General features: G+C 47.3%; 1 protein-coding gene across 4 annotated transcripts; it reads left to right on the top strand.

The window, feature by feature from the left end:
• Positions 1–267: 267 nt before the first annotated feature.
• Positions 268–19,397, top strand: AZIN2 (antizyme inhibitor 2). 4 transcript variants are annotated; one of them, XM_077337353.1, is made up of 11 exons: positions 268–461; positions 834–952; positions 4,238–4,371; positions 6,835–7,008; positions 10,130–10,302; positions 11,234–11,368; positions 13,385–13,550; positions 14,859–15,021; positions 16,673–16,785; positions 17,437–17,654; positions 19,091–19,397. In XM_077337353.1, the coding sequence occupies exons 3-11, from the start codon at positions 4,273–4,275 to the stop codon at positions 19,233–19,235; spliced, it is 1,386 nt and encodes a 461-aa protein (XP_077193468.1). In that variant the 5' UTR covers positions 268–461; positions 834–952; positions 4,238–4,272; the 3' UTR covers positions 19,236–19,397. The 4 variants fall into 4 exon arrangements, with proteins under 4 accessions (XP_077193468.1, XP_077193467.1, XP_077193471.1 ...); XM_077337352.1 differs by having other exon boundaries at positions 269–461; positions 4,204–4,371; XM_077337356.1 differs by lacking the exons at positions 268–461; positions 834–952 and adding an exon at positions 3,512–3,739 and having other exon boundaries at positions 4,204–4,371.
• The last annotated feature ends 232 nt before the right edge of the window (positions 19,398–19,629 follow it).

Raw genomic sequence — 19,629 nt, 5'->3', positions numbered from 1 at the left:
CCTGGTCTCTCTGCCTGCTGGAAAAGCATTAACTAACCCTCAAAAGCAGCCTGTGTTGCCAAGTGTAAGAGTTCAAACCCCCCCCCCCACACACACACACACACACACACTGTTCCGGAATTCCCTAGTCTTGCAGTTTTGTGCTTTAGCCCGGAGCCTCTAGCCTTCTGAATGCAAAGGATGACAAAAGGGAGAGAGATGGAGTGCCTGGACTGTGTTTGATCTCCCTCCTCCAATCGGATTGCTGTGCTTGGTTGCCAAGGCAACCCTTGTGAGGCAGAGATGGAGGGGCAGCTGCCGTATATAAGGGACCAGCATGCCTCCTGAGGGCAAGATTAGCTGGTGCTGCTTTACATAGGCTTTGGAGTGGGGGGAGGAGGAGGAGCAGCAGCAGCCACTGCCGAAGCCTATATTTACTCTTGGGAGACCCATGGGCAAAATCCGTTTAAATGCTTTTTAAGGTGGGTGGAGGGGGAAAGTGGGACATCTTGTGCTGGCGGGGTTAGCGGAGGGGAGGGATTCATGGGGAGGCAGGGAGAGAAGAAGGGGGCTGGTTTGCCAGGTTAGGAGTGACAGCGCTCGCTGGTAGAGGCAGAGTCTCCTGATCAGTATACCTCAGGTTGCCAACTCTGGGTTGGGAAATTTCTGGAGATTTGGGGGGGGAGTGTTGAGAGGGGAGGGTTTGGGGAAGGACCTCATCAGGGTATAATGCCATAGTTCTCTCCTAGGGAAGTGATGTCTGTCACCTGAAGATCAGCTGTAATTCCAGGTTGACAACATTAAAAAAGTCTGCTGGAGCACCGGTAATGAAATGGGTCTCCCTCCCCTTGCAGAGATCTCGGATCCCCAGCAGCAACTGCGCCTCGGGGTGTTGCAAAAGCTCAAAGTTCACCGGAGAACCCCCCTAGCATTACACCCAGCCACCCGGGAAGGAAGAAGGCTTCGGGATCTGGTGAGGCTGCCCCTTCAGTTCTTGGAGGGAACCTACAGGGCTGGGAGGGCACAGAGGCAGAGGGAGAAGCCAGGACAGCAGCCTGGAAGGGCTCCTTGACTCTCTGCCCACTTTCTCACGCATGGTCCTGACCCAAGAATGAGGGACACTAGTATGCGGGAGAACTGTATTTGTTAGAGGCCTATTAAAATGTTAACTGCAGAAACCCTTATATCCAAGCACATCAACCGGGAGGATAAATTTTTCATGTTTATTTTATTTATTTTGAGAGAAGGGGTTTAGTTTAGAGGAGGGGTTGTAGCTCTGTAGCAGTTCCTTGGCATGTAGAATACCCTGCTTTTCACTACCCAAAGGAGTGTCAAAGCACCTTACAATTGCCTTCCCTTCCTCTCCCCACCTGTGAGGTAGGTGAGGTGGGAGAGCTCTGACAGAACTGCTCTGGGAGAACAGCTCTAACAGGGAATCAAACCCGACTCTCCAGATTAGAAGCTGTTACTCTTAACCACTCCACCAAGCTGGTAGGAGGTCTCTGGTTCAATTCCTGGCATCTCTAGTTAAAAAGGGTCAAGTAGCTGGTGATGTGGAATATATCTGCTTGACAACCAATCACATGTTACCTATTTTCACACATGTGTTCACAACAGCCACACAGTAGTTGCGGGAAACTGTTTCTTTAAAAAGAAGAAGAGAGCATTTTGGGGTTCCCCACACAGAGTGGAGTTACTATGCCAATTTTGCTGCTCTCTAAGCACAGATAACTCCATATGGAGCAACAAAATTGGTGAAATGACACGTCTGACTCCCACCTTGTGCCAAACCAAAATGTTCTCTGGGGTGTTATTTGATCCATTGGGGGGATGCATGTGTAATGAATACAAGCAGCTCCAAAATGTGGTAAAGACACACATGTACAGAGACCATGTTGGTTCAGAAAAATGGTATGGAAGCAAGTTAGAATCATAGAGTTGGAAGGGACCTCCTAGGTCATCTAGTACAGGGGTAGTCAACCTGTGGTCCTCCAGATGTCCATGGACTACAATTCCCATGGGAACTGTAGTCCATGGACATCTGGAGGACCACATGTTGACTACCCCTGATCTAGTACAACCCCCTTCCCTCCATGGTCTGGTTCTGACCCCCAGATCTGACTTATTTAGAAAATCGTATCTGTAGGGGGCCTGAAGGCCAAATGTCCCACCCTTTCTGCCTGTGCTGCTGCAAGTACTTATAGCTATGTGGAACACATTCATCATGTTAATATTGGTTAGGGGTATGAATTTTTCTGGGAACATGCTTCCACAGAGACCATTGGGCATGCACTTCCCTGGCTATGAAGCTTTGCTGAAAAAATACATACAAGTGGCCAATTCTGCAGAAATCATTCAAAAGCTCACAGATGCTCAGGAAGGTGGGTGGGGAAGATTATTTATGGAGATGAGGCTGCAAGGACCTGGGCTGAGGGCTTATCATTTCTGAAGAACTCATGCACCCAGGGAGCAAAAGAACAAGCCGTATTGTAGGAACATAGAAAGTTCCTATACATTGATTCTCCCTGGAGTTAGAGTGCATTCACAGCAGCAATGGAGCATCTGTGCAGATGCTTTATGTGTATTTTCCTTGCCTCAGCCCCTGAAATCTATGTAAACAGAGACAACCCTTATTAAACAGCTAATCAGAGTCACATCTACGTCAAAATTTAGGGCTACTCTCTTGGGAAGACTCCTCCAAAATTCATGGGACATTTGGAAATAGGTTTTGAGGAACCTCTTACCAAGGAGACTTGAAATGAAATCTGGGGAGCACAGCTGTTAATATCAAGCTGTCTCAGCATTAACGAAACTCCACTCAAAGTATTAATACCGCCTATCCAATAGTCTTGAATGGTCTCAACAAATAAAGCTGAACTTTGATGGGGAGATTGTCAAAAAGAATAGCCTCATTGACCTGCCCCAAGATGAGAAGATCTGAGGCCTGAGCTCTCTGTCACCTCCCGGGCTACTTACAATAATGTAACCCCAACATTTGTCTGAATTGCATGTGCAAATCCCATATTTTCTCAGCAAAAGAGAGGGAAAAAGCACCAGCTGAGGCACAAGTGGCTCAGCAAATTATGGACTACTTCATCGACAAGCGCAAAGTGAAATATTATTTTAAAAAACACTTTACATTGACTTATAAGTATTAAAACCCATTTATTATTTATCTGTACAACAAAGATTCCCTGATTCCCTTTATATCCAATTCTGAACATGGTCCCAGAGATTAGATTTTTAAAAATCTGTGTAAATGGGCCATGTAGCAGAAGGGAAATCTGTCTCTGTAAACCTAGGAATATCCCCAAGCTTACAGAGAAGCTCTAAAAATAAAAAAGTGAGATTTAAAAACCCTATTAAAGGAAAAACAAGATATCACAATGCTTTGTCACATAATCTTATGTGCCATTTTTTGGGGTTGCGTAGCAACGGCAGTAAAAGATGCTACAGTGCGCAGCAGAGGAGGTGGGTGGGGAGGGCTAAGAAGCATTAAGAGCAGGAGAGAGAGAAAGAGAGAGAACTGGCAGTGGAAACGCGGGAGGAGAGGCAGCAGTAGCAGTAGTGGAGGGCTGGAGATGGCAGGAAGGCTGAGGAGGGAGAAGAACAGGATAATGCCAAAGTTGCTGTCTGATTTACTGTTTCTTCTTCACCAGTGCTGTTTATCTGAAAGCCAAAATCAATCAATAAACAAATAAGATTATAAAGGTCTGATTTGGTTTTCCTTTCATAATGGCACTGAGGAGTAGAGTCCAAGGTAAGGAAGAGGAGCTTAAATTAGGTATTTAAAAGCTGTCTAGGATAGTTATTTATTGTATTTGCTTCATTTATAACCCTGTGTTTCTTCTCCAGCCATTTTCATTGTTCTCCGTTTTATCCTGACAACAGCTTTAGGGGGAAGGTTAGTCTGAGAGTGTTTGACTAGCTCAAGATCTCCTGGCAAGCTTACCTGGCACAGTGGGGACTCAAACCTACATCTCCTAGATGTTATCCCCACACTCTAGCCACTACACTGTACCAGTTAATACCAGGTAGCTAAACTAAGCTAAAAAGTTCAGTTTTCAGGTCAAGAAAAGAATTTTCTAGCTTCCATGGCTGGCAGTGAAGAAGAACTTGGAAATACTCAGGTAGAAAGTGGGAAGGCCACTGCTACATATCTTCCCTTGGTTTGGGTGGCTCAAAAGGGACTTAACTCTGCTCCCGTTTTCTTTTTCTCCGCAGTGTGTTGCATACTTAAAAACTATAACCCCCACAGAGATTTGAGAGGCGAGCTTCCCCCTCGTGGTGACGATGGCCGGCTACTTGGACGAACTGGACATCACGATGGTGGAAGAAGGATTCACCACGAAGGACCTCATGGAGAGCCTTCTAAAGGAGGCCTCCCAGAGGGTAAGAGGCTCTTCATACACACTCCTTCTGCCAACAGCTGGTAGCAGCAGCAAAAAGGGATCCAGTCCAACAGTCCCCCAGGTGGTCGGCAGTGGAGGGACATATTTTCAGTCCTGGTCCCCATTTGGTGGAATGAGGAGATCAGGGCCCTGTCAGAGCAGACTCAGTTCCATACGGCCTGCAAGACGGAGCTCTTCCTCCAAGCTTTTGATGGGGGCCAGTGATCTTGGAACATCAATTAGGGCCACCCCGGATAACCCCCCAAGGAGAATTACATCTGACAGTTTTACATCTGAAAGAAATGTCATAGTTGCACCAAGATGTTTGCAGTCTCGATTTTATATGTTTTAGCATGTTTTTATTAATGTTTTTATTTTATTGTTGCTAATGTACTTCTGTTGTTCGCCATGCTGAGCCACTAGGGCGGTCAGTATATAAATTGTATTATTATTATTATTATTATTATTATTATTATTATTATTATTATTATTATTATTATTATTATTATTATTATTATGGCACCCAAAGAAAAGGAGGCTTCATGGGAATCCCAAAACTACAGAAATCTGTCTAACCTTTAGTGTTATGAAAATATGCTTAAATGCAGTGGTCCCCGGTCCTGGGACTGGTACCGGTCCGTGGATCAGTCAGTACCAGGCCGTGGCTCCTCCTCATCCTCTTCCCTAGCTGCTGCCTTGGGGGCTGCCATGCCACTCTGCTGCCAGCTCACCTTTGGTACTCTCCGGTGGCAGCCATGGCTGGGGCTCCCCCTCAGCGTGGTACTGTGCAGCTTCTGCTAGCAGCCCCCCCCCCCAGTGGGAGGCAGAAAATCAGAGACGCCAGCGGGAAAGCAAGTGGAGCAGGGTCTCAGGCAGTGGTGTCGGCGTCCCTCGGCAAAAGACTACCCTCCCCCCCGGGTTGACCGGCCCCTGTGATAAAAAGGTTGGGGACCACTGCTTTAAACGCACATGAGCGGTGTGTTATGAGACATCTGAAGCCAGGAGAAGGAAGATCTGAATTGGAAGTCCTCACTAGCTGAACATTGCTATGGGTGATTGGGTGGTGCTCCGGGTCCCCCTGCTCATATAACCCAAAGGGCATTTTAGCTAGCTCTATGGGACTTGAATTGTCATTGCCATAGGGTTTTTTAAATGGGTGTTTTAATGGGGAAAAATGTTGTATATTTTATTGAGGTTTTTAGTGTGACCCGCTGTGAGCCAGCTTGCTGAGAGCTGCAGGCTGTAAATTGAAACATAAATAAAATAAATTAATTAAACCCCAAAGTTTCCCAGGCGTGAGGTTTCAGTTGTCATCATACTTGTTGCTCTTCCCCATGATAAAGGAGGATAAAGGAGGAAGATAAATTACACCAAATATGAGTGAGTGAGTTAGATTTATATCCCACTGCAATCAAGGTTCATCTTGCAGCGGGTTACAATCTGTTCCACATAATATATTTCTGGTAAGGGCTAGAAGGAGTAGCGTATCTCGAGGCTTAAGTGCCACTCAGCGCTTAACACCCACTTAGGCGGCTGTCCCGCCCCTGAGTGCCTCCTCTACCAACTGGCTTGCCTGTCTGTCCAAGGGGCAGCCAATTGCCTTCCACCCCCCACCCCTGACCACCTCCTCCTCCTTCCACTTCCCTCTGAGGCTCGGAGGCTGCAGATCCCTGCTGCATGAGAGCTGCCCCTGTCGGTGAGTTTCATAACAGCTGCCTGCAGCCTTTCCAGGTCCTCGGCGGAGGGGGAGGCCATCTACAGAGTCCTTCTACCACCACCCCCAATCTAGCGCCTGTTGTATTCCTGACGGTAACGGCCTTGGCCTCTAGTTAAAATATAAACCCCACATACATTTAAAGTTAAAAATGAAAAACCAAATTATAATTGGCAGCGCCAAAGAGAGAGAAAAACAAAAAGAAAACCCCCTATTGCTTCCCTTTCCCTCTCTCCCTCCCCTCCCAATGCCTCAGGGAAAAATATGGGGTGCTGACTGTTCCAGTACAGATCTTAGCTATTTTGGATATGGACGTGGAAGGGCCCCTAGTTCTCCTGCACCCTGGTCTCAACCAAAACCTGGTGGAAGGGCTCAGTGTTATAGGCCCTGCGGAACCATGACAGTTCCTGCAGAGCCCTCAGCTCTTCCGGGAGCGTGTTCCACCATGCTGGGGCCAGGACTGAAAGGGCTGGCAGGGGCTCATGGGAATTATAGTCCATGGACATCTGGAGGACCACAGGTTTGACTACCCCTGATCTAGTCCAACCCTCTGCACTACAATCCTATCGCTGACACTGTAACCTGCCACTCCCTTGGTTCTTCACAGAGGATACAAAAAACCAGCTCTTGCTGCCGCCGCCCACTACCTTAAGTGATAACTGTTCAAATAACTGGATATAATAATTTTTCAAATAAATTGGGTGATTTGCCCCAGAAATAAAGCTGCTAAATTTCCTTCCTGGTTTCTAGGGTAGCCGAGAAGCCTTCTTTGTGGCAGATCTTGGGGATGTGGTGAAGAAACATTTGCGCCTCCTCAAAGCTTTGCCCCGCGTCAAGCCCTTCTACGCTCCCAAGTGTAACTGCAGTAAAGGAGTGCTCCAGATGCTGGCAGGACTGGGGATCGGATTTGGATGTGCCAATAAGGTAGGATCATGGTAAAATTGGGGACCCTTGGGGAAAAAATCTGGATTTTTAACTTTAATATTACATGTTTGGGGATTGTGAAAAATTGCGGGGAGGAGAAGCAGTTTGCAAGCATCCCATCCCCATTCGTCATAATCTAATAAATAAACACTCGGTGTTTAACCAGGCTCCCTCTCCTCCTTGACCTTTCTCTCAACATTTCCTTCCATCTAGAGAATGCTCAGTTCTCCTTGGACATTTTTTAAAAAAATGTTCTTTTACATACTTTACAGTGTACATACTCTCATTCTCCTTACTTGTGTGTTCCTGTTGCTTCCCCCCACTGCTTTGAATATGTTTTGATCCCTCTAGTGGTTGATTCAGTATTACATCATTTTATGTGCATCTTAAAAACTTTCAGGGAGATATGCTGGACATTCTGTGATGTAATGTCAAATTGACTACTAAGGGGAGCAGAATACATTCAGAATGGGGGTGGGAAGAACCCTGAAGCAACAGATGAGGAAAATGAGAATTTGGAAAAGTCCAAGGACTTTACCTGTCATGACCTGAATAGGCAAGACTAGCCTGGTCTCAGAAGCTCAGCAGGTCAGCTCTGGTTAGTACTTGAATGAGAGACCTCCAAGGAAGTCAAGGATTGTTATGCAGAGTGAGTCAATGGCAAACCATCTCTGTTCATCTCTTGTTTTGAAAACCCATTGGGGTTGTCATAGGTTAGCTGAGATTTGATTGGGGGGGAATCTCCCCACCCCTCTCCTCCTGCATTTCCAGGGCATTCCTTTGAGCATGGGTGAGGCCTAGCTCTGCTTTTGTGTCTGTTGTAGAGTTTGGACACTTTATTATTTGATATACCCATTCAGCACAGGGCATACACAACCCCAATAATGTTCTGCTGTCTTTCTCATGATCATACTAGCACAGATGGTTGAAGAGAGAGCTAATCCACCTGCGCAAAGAAAAACAGCTGCATTGAACTTTTAAGATATCGGTAACAAGAACTGGTTCATACAAAATAGTGGTAAAATATTGTGCTGATGACAATAGTACTTTTTTAATAAAAAGTATTTCAAGTTGTCTTCTATAAATAGGCTTCCCATATAAATATATAAATGCAAATTGTGATCATTATGATCCACACATCTCAAACTGCCCTTGTCCCTGGTTATTTTGCCAGCTACAATGCACCTGTGGCAAAAGAAATTCTCTGCTTCTTTGTAAAGGTAAAGTAAAGATATCCCCTGTGCAAGCACTGAGTCATGTCTGACCCTTGGGGTGACGCCCTCTAGTGTTTTCATGGCAGACTCAATACGGGGTGGTTTGCCAGTGCCTTCCCCAGTCTTTACCGCTTACCCCCAGCAATCTGGGTACTCATTTTACCGACCTCGGAAGGATGGAAGGCTGAGTCAACCTTGAGCCGGCTGCTGGGATTGAACTCCCAGCCTTATGGGCAGAGCTTTCAGCCTGCATGTCTGCTGCCTTACCACTCTGCACCACAAGAGGCTTCTTTGTACCAGCATCAAATGTTGCAAAGCCATTTATATCTGTTGTGAGGATGTTTCAAAGGCACCCTCAAGATATTCAGCATAAATGCGTCATTCTTGGGCAGGTTGCTGTGTTAGTCTGCAGTAGTAAAACAAAATTCAAGTTGGTAGCACTTCCAAGACCAATAACATTTTTCCAAGGTCATATTTCTTATTTCATCAGATCCAAATGAGAATGCACATCCATCCGCCCTTATATCCAGGTCAGAAGGTGCTACCAGGAAGGATCTGATAGAGTCAAGATGCTGAGGTACAATGAAAAACGAGCTGGGTATTATGCACAGAGATATCATGGAGGTGGGAAATGCAGAAAATAGACATCTGTCAGCTGACCTGTATAGCCCAGGCTAACCTGATCTTATCAAATCTTGGAAAATAAGCAGGATCAGCCTTGGTTAGTATTTGGATGGAAGTCTAAGGTTGTTATGCAGAAGCAGAACATGACAAAACACCTTTGAACGCCTCTTGCATTGAAAACCCCATGGGGGTCCCCATAAGTCAGCTACAATTTGATGGCAAAAAAGGACAAGAATACTAAGTCCTGATTCAGCCTTGAGGCGTCCATTGTCCTGAACTTTTTGATGTATTCTAGTTCAGCAACCTCACATTGTAATCTCCCTTTGAATCTTCTCTGCAGTAGAACTGCCTGACTCTCTTGGGCCACCAATGAAATATCCTGGAAGACTGAAACATCTATCCCCTTGTTTCTGAGTTCTGAGGTTTTTGATTTTCCACCTTTTGACCCGGGTATAAGGACTGAAGGACCTCTCTTATCATTTGTATCTGACAAAATAAGCTTTGTCTAATGGAAGTTTGTATCTTGGAGAATGTTGTTGGTCTTTAAGGTGCTACTGGATTAGAATTTTATTTTCCGTGTATGGGAGGCGGATTTCTGGGGGGGGGGGGAGGAAAAATCCCATAGTTCTGCAAGTCTGCAATAAAAGGCAGCTGTGAATGCTGCTGATTGGGTAGCCTCCATGCATCCACATCAGCTGGGCTGCAGTTGTTTTAGAGATGTTTGTGGCCCCCCTTGAATGTGATGAAAACCTGGCACATGTAAACTGCTGATGTCTTCAAAAATAATGGAAGCGAGCTGTCTCCCTTAAGCAGGGATGGAAAGGGCTGGCTGATGTCTGTTCCTTGCCTTGAGATAATGTTTTTCTCTACCATCTTCATTCAAAGGGTTGGAAAGACTGAGGCCCAACAGATGATGAAGGAGCCTGAGATCAGGCAGGAAACTAGAGGGATGGTTTCCCTGTTCAGAGGTCCCAGCATCCATTTGGACAAGAAAGGGCTGAACAGAACAGGGAATCAGCTCTCAGGCCAATGTAGGGGCAGGAATCCACAGGAAGCAGACAGAAAGAAAATCCAAAAGGAGGAACTGGCTTGGGATCTGCATTGTGGGTGGTGGAGCAACAGTGGGTCCCTGGCACACAAGTCAGGAGGATTCTGGTCTGTAATGTTTGGTTTGAAACACCTGCCTTTGTCTCTGCCCACTGGAATTCCTGGTCCAGGATCTGAATGAACTTCGTAGTGCCCAGTTAAGCCACCTCTTCCAATGCCTTTTGCTTTCTCTTCAGCCAGAGCTGGCACTGTTGAAAAGTGCTGGTGTCCCACCAGACAGAATCATCTGTACAGGCCCCTGCAAGCAGATCTCCCAGATCAAGTATGCAGCCAGCCAAGGGGTGCAGCTGATGACTTTTGACAATGAAGTGGAGCTTGGGAAGGTAGCACGGAACCACCCATCTGCCAGGTAGGCATTCATGGCACCTGTGGGGGGCAAGGGAGGGGATCATTGCACTGAACAGAAGAGCTTTGTGCAACAAGAACAAAAGCTGTAAACCTTAGGCTTTAGGATTATCACAAAGGTTACAGTGCCTTTGGTTCAATCCACCAAGGTTCTAGGTAAAAGAGGCTTCTAGCCTTCACTTTTGAAAAGAAGAACCAAAAGGTTAAGAAACCTAGCCTTGAAATCTTCATCTTGATATGGAAGTATGTGAGCAGCTATAACATTACAGGACTAGTTGGGCTGTTATAGAAGTACACCAAATATTGTACAAACCAAGCATTGTTTCTACAGGGATGAGCTCTGTGGGGAGGTGGGGGACAGTTCTATAAATCTGTAGAGGAAATTGACTACACACAGTGCTGATCGGCTGCTACCTGTGAAGTCATCAACTCACCTCCCTATTCTCCCCATATTTTTCAATTTAAAAGTTATGATGCAGTAATGTAGGGAATGAACCATTACATGAATAAACGTTCCTGTGCTGGCTTAATGACAGACAGCCTATGACTGTGCGCGGCATAGCTAGTGTGGTATAGTAGTTATAGTGTTCGACTAAGATCAGGGAAATCCAGGTTCAAATCCCCACTCTGCCATGAAAGCTCTGGGCCAGTCACATATTCTAGGTTTACAGCACCTCACCAGTTTTGGATGGGAAATGCATTCTAACCCTTTAGCAGAAGCACCTGCCTTTGTCTCTGCCCACTGGCAATAGTAAGTGCTGGAGAGTGCCACTGATTTATGGCAACAGAGGTCATTTGCCATGCCCTGTAGCAAGCCTCCAATTCTTTGGTGGTCTCCCATCCAAGTACTAGCCTGAGCCATCCTGCTCAGGGCAATAGTTATTGCAGCAAAGCAAATTCAGTGACTAACACCCCCTCCTCCAATCTTTCCACAGAATGATTTTGAGCCTACTGACTGAGGAATCCAGGCCTTCCAGCCATCCGACTATGAGGTTTGGCGCTACCCTGAAATCCTGCCGCCATCTGCTAGAGACTGCAAAGGATATGAATGTGGAGGTGGTCGGAGTCAGGTGGGCAGCAGAATTTCTGGCACTATTAAAGGAAAGGGGGTTCTCGATCTCCCGCCTCTGGTGCTCCGGCTGGCCTGGAACCCAAAGGCTGAGCAACAAATATATATAAAAATTAAAATGCAAATATTTATTATTAAATGCACATTAAGAAGATTAAAAACAACCTGAAAACATAAGACGCAGTGTGTACAGTATTGCACGTACAGTCTCAAACCAAAAGAAAGTGATTTACACACGAAGATGCACACTCAAGGTTGAACCTTGGCCTTGGAGAGAACGGTGGTTCTTGACTATTTTGATATTTTGGATTGATTCAAGTGGGTAGCCATGTTGGTCTGAAGCAGCACAACAAAATTTGGGTCCAATGGCCCCTTTAAGACCAGCAAAGATTTATTCAAGGCGTGAGCTTTCTTGTGCATGACACTTCTTCAGAAGTGTGAGGAATGCATGCATATGAAAGCTCACACTTTGAATAAATCTTTGATTTTGGATTGTGAGCTCCACGCCTAAAATTATTATAATGTATATATTGGGAGCTTCATGTTTTATGATTCTTATATGTCACCAATCCGAGCTGGTTCTGCACATTTTTTCCCCATTGTCTATCCTGCTGAGTTCTGATCGATTTGAATCCAGGTCTTCCTCCTTCCTTTTTCTCAAATTGAAACAGACTGCATTCTATACTTAATTGTGTGGCTGCTCTCTCCTTTCTGCTTGATTGGGGGAGCTAAAAGAGGGGAGAGGAGCAGTGGTTGTGCAGCTCCAGCTGGCATTGAAGGAGCACAAGGCTGAAGCGGGGTTTATTTCCTGCCGTTCGTCTCCTCTACAGCCAAAGCAAGTGGAGGGAGGGAATGGAGCACAAGGCTGCATGTTTTACTTTTCCTGAGTGAGCGAGGATGGGGAGAATGAGGGGGGAAAGACAATCCAAAAGGCAAATCTTGGCACATAAAAGTGTGGACTTGGAGCACGGTCACTTTAAAAATGAGGGCAAAAATAAGTCTCAGTAGGGAAGCCTTGCAACTGAGTACCAGGCCGTCTTTGAACTGATGCCCTATCCAATCAGTGACAGACCGCTTTGCTACATCAGTGTTGAAGTCATGGGGGAGGGAGTTAATCCAGAAAAACCCAGAACATCAACACTTAATGATGAGGCTTTGGGAGCGGTTTTCTCAAATGTAGTGAGTTATATTTGCTCCTGGATATCACAGGGGAAAGGTAGTGTCACCGCAGATCAATCATAGACATTGCAGAGGGAAAATTTAAAGTGCAAAACATCAAAATGGAAATCAAATAATGTGTAGATGACTTTTTAAAATTTGGGGTCATTGAGAATAAAAAGCCCATTGCAGATTCAGCCCAAGTCTCATTGCAATACTGTATTATTATGTGTGTACAGATAGCTTATTTGACCGCTGATGAAGACCCTCTGGCTTGAAGCACATTTGATTTATGGCCATACCATGTGCAGCTATTGAGACTGTGCGTGCAATGTTGCACAGACTGTGTCTTATGTTTTAATGTTGTTTTTAATCTTAATGTGCACAATAATAAATATTTATGTCTTAATTTTAATATATATATTTGCTGCTCAACCTTCGGGTTCCTAACTTGTTTTCTCTGATTGGGTTTTTCTCCCCTTTTTGTTTTTCATAATTCCTGCCAGCCTGCCAGGCCTTGGCCTTCCTCTCCTACTGCACCTCCCTCCCTAGCTCACTTTTGCTGCCAAGGCTTGATTCCGAGAGGCCTATCCAAAGCCAAGAAGGGACAACCCAGGAGGACATATGGAGGTGGACTAGGAATAGAATGGAGGAGCATAATGTGGGATAGCTTTCTCAGGATAAAGGAGAAGGATGGGGCATGAGTACAGTCAAGATGGCGGCTAGTACTAAGTCCTTGGTGGTCTCCATGTGCAGAGAATGGGGCTGAGGAGGGCCCCTCGTACAGCAGGGACTCAGGCCTGCGGTGGGATTGAGACTTAAAAAACCCAACCATGTGCTTACCTGCCTTCCTTTCTAGCTTCCACATTGGAAGTGGCTATACGGATCCTCAGATCTTCACTCAATCCATCGCAGATGCTCGCCTGGTCTTTGAAATGGGTGCAGAGCTGGGCTACAAGATGCGCCTCTTGGGAATCAGAGGTGGATTTCCTGGTGCTGAAGAGGCCAAAGGACACTTTGAAGAGGTACAAGGATATTCCAAAATTCCCTCTACAGGAGAGGGTCGGGAGTAGGGAGGGTCCATGACTAAGTGGCAGACTATCTGCGTGGCATGCAGAATGTCCCAGGTTCAGTTCTTGGCATATCCAGTTAAAAAGACCAGGCTGTAGATGGGAAGGACTTCAGCCTCAGGCCCTGGAGAGCCGCTGTCATTCCAAGTAGACAATACTGACCTTGGCTGTCCAAGGTCTTGATTCAGTACAAGGTCCTCTCGTGTGTTCAGTTCACCTGAAGCCAAAGTATTCCCTTAGTGATCTTAAGCAAGGCACTCTTCAGCTATACACCAGAATGGGGCTGAGCGGTGGAAGGGCCAGGCCAGGCTGGGCTCAGGAATCTGGTCTCAAGGATATCAACAAGTGGCATTCTGGGGCACAACTGAGAGGGGGCAAAACTGGATCCTTACTTCTGGTGCCAGGGGCAGGATGGTTCCTGCTGCCCTGGATGCCCCTGTGCTTTCTCCCGTAGAGTAGGATGGCCACCACTCACTCCCATGGTGCTGTCCTTGGGGACAGACCTGCTCAGCTTTCTGCTGGCAGTGGGTAGAAAAGGGTAAGTGTGCAGCATATCTCTGTGCAAAGAACTTGGAGGTACATGGCACTACCCCAGGGTTCCCTGCCATATGCTCCTCCGACAGCGGCATTCCCCACAAATACTCAGGCCATGGACATGCTGCATAATTTGCTAGCGGGCTCTTGAATGATTATTTCATAGCAATAAGAGAAACCTCGGCTTCTGTATAGAAGGTACTAACTATTGAGTGGTGTCGGAAAGTGCTGTCGAGTCAGAGCCAACTTATGGAGATCTCAGAGGGTTTTCAAGGCAAGAGACGTTCAGAGGTGGTTTGCCATTGCCCACCCCTGCATAGCAACCTTGGAATTTCTTGGTGGTTTCCTGTCCAAGTACTAAGTAGGGCGATTCTGCTTAGCTTCAAGACTGGGCTAACTTGGATCATCCCAAACAGGGAAAGCTATAAATTCATGGCAGATTCTGTGGGAGCGTTAGCATATTAAATTGAAGAGCATGCGTGTTTGTTGCCTGTTCTGTCTTGTCACAGTATGCTCTGCTCCGTTTACAACTCTGGAGCAGAAGATAAAGTACTTACCTAAGTTCTTAACAAATCTGGGGAACACTGATGAACCATAGCTATATCATTTGATGTTCTGTATATTTTGTTCTAAACTGCCAGTAAAGGCTTCTGTGCTGTGCTGTACCCGGACCTCATTCCTGCACATTGGTAACAACAGGATTTTGGATTCTTTCCCTTGCTTAATCAGACAACAGCTGTGGTCAACTCCGCCTTAGACCTGTATTTCCCAGAAGGCTGTGGGGTGGAGATAATTGCAGAACTGGGACGCTATTACGTGGATTCGGCCTTTACCCTTGTGATCAACATTGTTGCCAAGAAGGAAGTTCCCCTGGATCCACTGGGCTCTGATGGTAGGTCCGGGCAGAGAAAGGGACAGTCTCCGAGTATCTTCAGTACATCCACTTTGGTATAAAGCAATTGTTGCTATCAGATAACATTCAAAGTTGGTAGAATATTGCTCTATCCTCCCACCTACTCCTTCCCCAAACTGAGGTATATGATTAATACCCTGTTACCCCGAAAATAAGACCTCCTCCGAAAGTAAGCCCTAGTGCAGGGGTCCCCAACCCCCGGTCTGCGGCCCGATAGCAGGCCGCAAAGGCCATCGTACCGGGCCGCCAGTGGCAGCGCCTGCCTACCCCCCCTGCAGCGAGGGGGGGGAAAGAGGCCGGCACGGCAGCTGGTGCGGCAGCCGGTGCAGCGGCTATGCAAACGTGCACGCGCGGAACTGCCGTGCATGCGCGTTTGCGCCCCCTGGTGGCCAAAACGCGCATGCGTGGCAACTCTGCGCATGTGTGTTAGCGCCACCTGGTGGCCAAAACGTGCATGCACGTTTATGAGGAACTGCGGCAGCCGGGCCGCTGGCTCTCCCCCACCCCCGGAGGCGGTCCCCGACCAAATGAAGGTTGGGGACCACTGCCCTAGTGGTACTTTTTCATGCACCACTAGTATTAGCCCTCCCCCAAAAATAAGACCTACCTCTAATTGGTCATCATTATCATTGTCATCATTATTGTTATTGTTATTATTGTTGTTGTTATTAAGCGCCACTCCTAAGAGGCTCGTGGCGGTTTACAAAAAGTCCGACTAAAAACCCATTAAAACCCATTAAAAGGGACAGTCACAACATCCTGACACAACAGCAAACATGGCGGAACCCTCAACCACCCCCACCCTTCTACGAGATGGCATACAAAATCAGAGGTGGCATTTGTCATTTAGAATCAGGGAGACCCCAATTGCTCTTAGAGCCAGGGCCGGCCTTAGGGGTGTTCGTGGTCATACAGGATGCCAGGCCAGCCGACATTCAAATCTGCAGCACACATGTGTGCAGTGCTGCTGTGCCGCTCGTCTCCCCACTGGCAGCGATACACACTGCAGAGCCCTGCCCCTGCTCGCTCAGCCTCTGTCAGCTCCGCCTACAATCCCAGAATCCCCTGGCTTGACAGAAGCTGTGCCCTGCACTTAAGGTACGATTTATCGGGGTTGGGGGGGACCTGGAATAAATGTAACTTTTTTTTTTGACCTCAATAAATACAAGACCTACCCAAAAATAAGCCTAGTGCATTTTTTTAAACCTAAAATTAATATAAGACACTGTCTTATTTTCGGGGAAACACAGTATGTCTATCTTCTTCAGGCTCTCTCTCGCTCTGCATTGTTCTGGTTAATCATAAAACTGAATTAAAATTATACTGCCTACTTAAATTCAACATCTATGCTGTCCTCCAGTTCAGATTGATAAAATAATCATCCCCCCCACCCCCCGATTTCTTTGTTGGACTCGGTGCTACCTTTTTTTTCCTTCATTGGCTTTTGCACATAGCCAGGGTGTTGAATGCCGTCTGCTTGCCACCGGTCGGGAGGTGCCACGTCGAGGAGGGAAAGCACCGCCATGCGCAGGGCAGCCATGTGCAGGGTCCTTCCTCTGTTAGACATGGTTTTCAGTATCTCAAGACATCCCAAGCTTGCCCTGTGTTGCACTTCCTCTCCATCTTCCAGAGGAAGACCCGGGAGGCAAGAAGAGCTTCGTCTACCACCTGAATGATGGCGTCTATGGCTCCTTTAGCTCCGTCATCTTCAACAACACCTGCCCAGTCCCAGTCTTGCACAAGGTAAAGGGAACTTTGCCCTCGGGGTCTCTCGTACAGAGCCATGGAAGGAACCATCCCTTCCCTTGGCACAGAACCTGGGATACTCTCTGGGGTGCCAAAATGTGGGAAGACAGGGTAGGTGATCTCAGCTAGCAAAAACCTTGGAAATAATATACACTTAAATAAGAGAAGAAGAAGGTGGTTTTTATACCCCGCTTTTCACTACCCAAAGGAGTCTCAAAGTGGCTTACAATCACTTTCCCTTCCTCTCCCCACAGCAGACACCCTGTGAGGCAGGTGGGGCTGAAAGAGCTCTTAAATTGTTGGTGGTCTCATGTTCTTTTGATATTGTTGGGATGCCGATACTTAGCTCTGGATGTAGCCATAGAAATGGAACAAAGTGTGAGGCACCTTTAAGACCACAAAGGTTTATACCGAGAATTAAACTTTGTTGGTCTGAAAGGTGTCCCTGGACTCTAATTTTTTTCTAATGCTTCAGACTTACATGGCGCCCCACCTGAGTAACTTCATAGAAACGGGTACTGGGTATAGAAATTCAATACCTGAGAATTTCAGTCCTTTTGTGTCAGTTTTGGTCCTTTGGGCCACTGGGGATCACAGAAGGCCAGGTGGGCACTTATTTTTGTCTGTTAACTCCCCTCTCCCATGCAGAAACTGTCTCCCGATCAGCCCTTATACAGCAGCAGTCTTTGGGGACCTACGGGGGATGGCCTGGACCGCATTGTCGAAGGCATGGAGCTCCCTGAACTGCACATTGGGGACTGGCTGATCTTTGAGACCATGGGGGCCAACACGGCACCAGCCTTCTCCTCTTCCCTCAGTGGAGGGCAGCCAGCACGGATCTACTACGCCATGTCCAGGGTGGCTTGGTGAGAGGATTTCGTAGAACCCCTTGTGAGGAAAGAACCCCTTGTGCGTGTGGAATCCGATCTCTGGGGAAGGAAGGCGTTCTGGATGTGGCAGGGGCCATATTTGCATCATGGAATGCAGCTTCCAGCTAGGGTGCCACCCTCTAGATGGGGCCTGGAGATCATTCAGAATGGCAGAGCACAGAAATAAGTTCCCCTGGTGCAAAAAGGCTGCTTTGGAGGGTCAGCACCTTTGACATTATAACCTGCAGTGGTCACTCTTCTCCCGAAAAGCCACCCTCCCAAGGCCCCGGCTCTCAAATCTCCAGGAATTTCCAACCCGTAGTTGGCAACCCTGATTGCAGTGCACTTTGAATGGCACAAGTCAGCACAGCATGAAAAGACTGGACAGCCAGAGGCGATGTGGTGCTGAGGGATCCAGGAGTGCATCTCCCCCATGTTGTCTTTTTAAAGGCAACTGCTGCTGTGTAAAGGCCCTGGTACATATTGGGGCTATGATACCGGGAGGGACAGGGTTCAGCTCTCCCTCCCTCCTGGAAGCTTTTGCCAGTTGAAACTGTACCTTGCCAAAGAACAGATGCTTCTCTTTGGCCCTTCCTTTGGCTTGGGGCAGGGTGGCCAAGTATGGATTGGGGGATTTCTGGAGACTTGGGAGTGGGGTTTGGGGTGGGGAAGGACTCCAGCTTCCAAAGCAGACATTTTCGCCAGGGGAATGGGTCTCTGTTGTCTGCAGAGCAAATCGTAATTCCAGTAGTTGTCATCATCACAGCCTCAGCCCAATTCAGGGCCCCATGCTGGTTCTATTTCCATTTACTAACTACTGGGAATATATATCTAGTTCTATTCCAAGAGCCTGCACTAGCCCAGGGGCTCATGGGAATGGTAGTCCATGGATGTCTGGAGAACCACAGTTTGGCTACCCATTCCCTAAATCAGGGGTAGTCAACCTGTGGTCCTCCAGATGTCCGTGGACTACAATTCCCATGAGCCCCTGCCAGCAAATGCTGGCAGGGGCTCATGGGAATTGTAGTCCATGGACATCTGGATTACCACAGGTTGACTACCCCTGCCCTAAATGGTCTCAACCTCTGTGGTGAACTCCCCCTGGCAGAGCTGGGCAAGTCCCCTGACCCCAGTCTGGAAAATGGAGATAGAAGGGCTCACAGCAGTCTCTTCTTGATCCCTGAGTGGCTTTGAATGCTTTGAATAATTCTGTTTTGTTTCTCTTTAATTCCCCATGGGTGTTCTGTACATCTCTTTCTTATCAGCCTTCAGTGGAGCAAGTGGTATTTAGCCTGGGATCCCCCCTCATTTATTTTCAGTGCATTTTATCAAACACCTTTCCCCTGCCCAAGAGTCCCAAAGCAGCTGTCACCTGTCTTCTGGGAAAAGCAAGTTCTGTTCTGATTTATTTTCGGCATTGGTGTGGTCTTCAGGGAAGCAGTCCAGCTCCTGCAGGGGAAGCTCCTGCCGCCAGAAGAAGAGGACCGGGAGAGTACCTGCACCCCGCTGTCTTGCGGCTGGGAGATCACGGACCCCCTGTGTGTCACCCCCGTCTTTGCTCCAGCAAGCATCATGTAAGCCGTGCCGCTCGGTCACCACAGTGGGGGGGAAGACCCTTCTCCCGACAGATGCCTGCCACATTTCCTCTTCCTGTCTTCTGTGCCCTCAAGTGGGAGCTGTCCCCCCCCTCCCAGTGCTGTGTGGTTTTTAAGTATGCAACATAAATCCTGTTCCTCCTGATGCCAATGTCTCTCTGCTGTGTTTTTGGGCTTGCATGGGACCCCTCCTTGAATCAGTATGCTGGAATGGAGTTAGTCAACACTCCCTGTGAGTTAGGTGGGGCTAACAGAGCTCTGACACAATTGCTCTGTGAGAACAACTCTAACAGTACTGTGACTAGACCCAGGTCACTCAGCCGGCTGCTTGTGGAGCAGAGGGGAAGCAATCCTGCTCTCCAGATTAGATACCACTG

The sequence above is a fragment of the Paroedura picta genome, chromosome 5 (assembly GCF_049243985.1).
Source record: "Paroedura picta isolate Pp20150507F chromosome 5, Ppicta_v3.0, whole genome shotgun sequence".
Classification (NCBI taxonomy): Eukaryota; Metazoa; Chordata; class Lepidosauria; order Squamata; family Gekkonidae; genus Paroedura; species Paroedura picta.
Note: the sequence above shows the minus strand (reverse complement) of the source record. Positions and strands in the feature narration are given on the sequence as shown.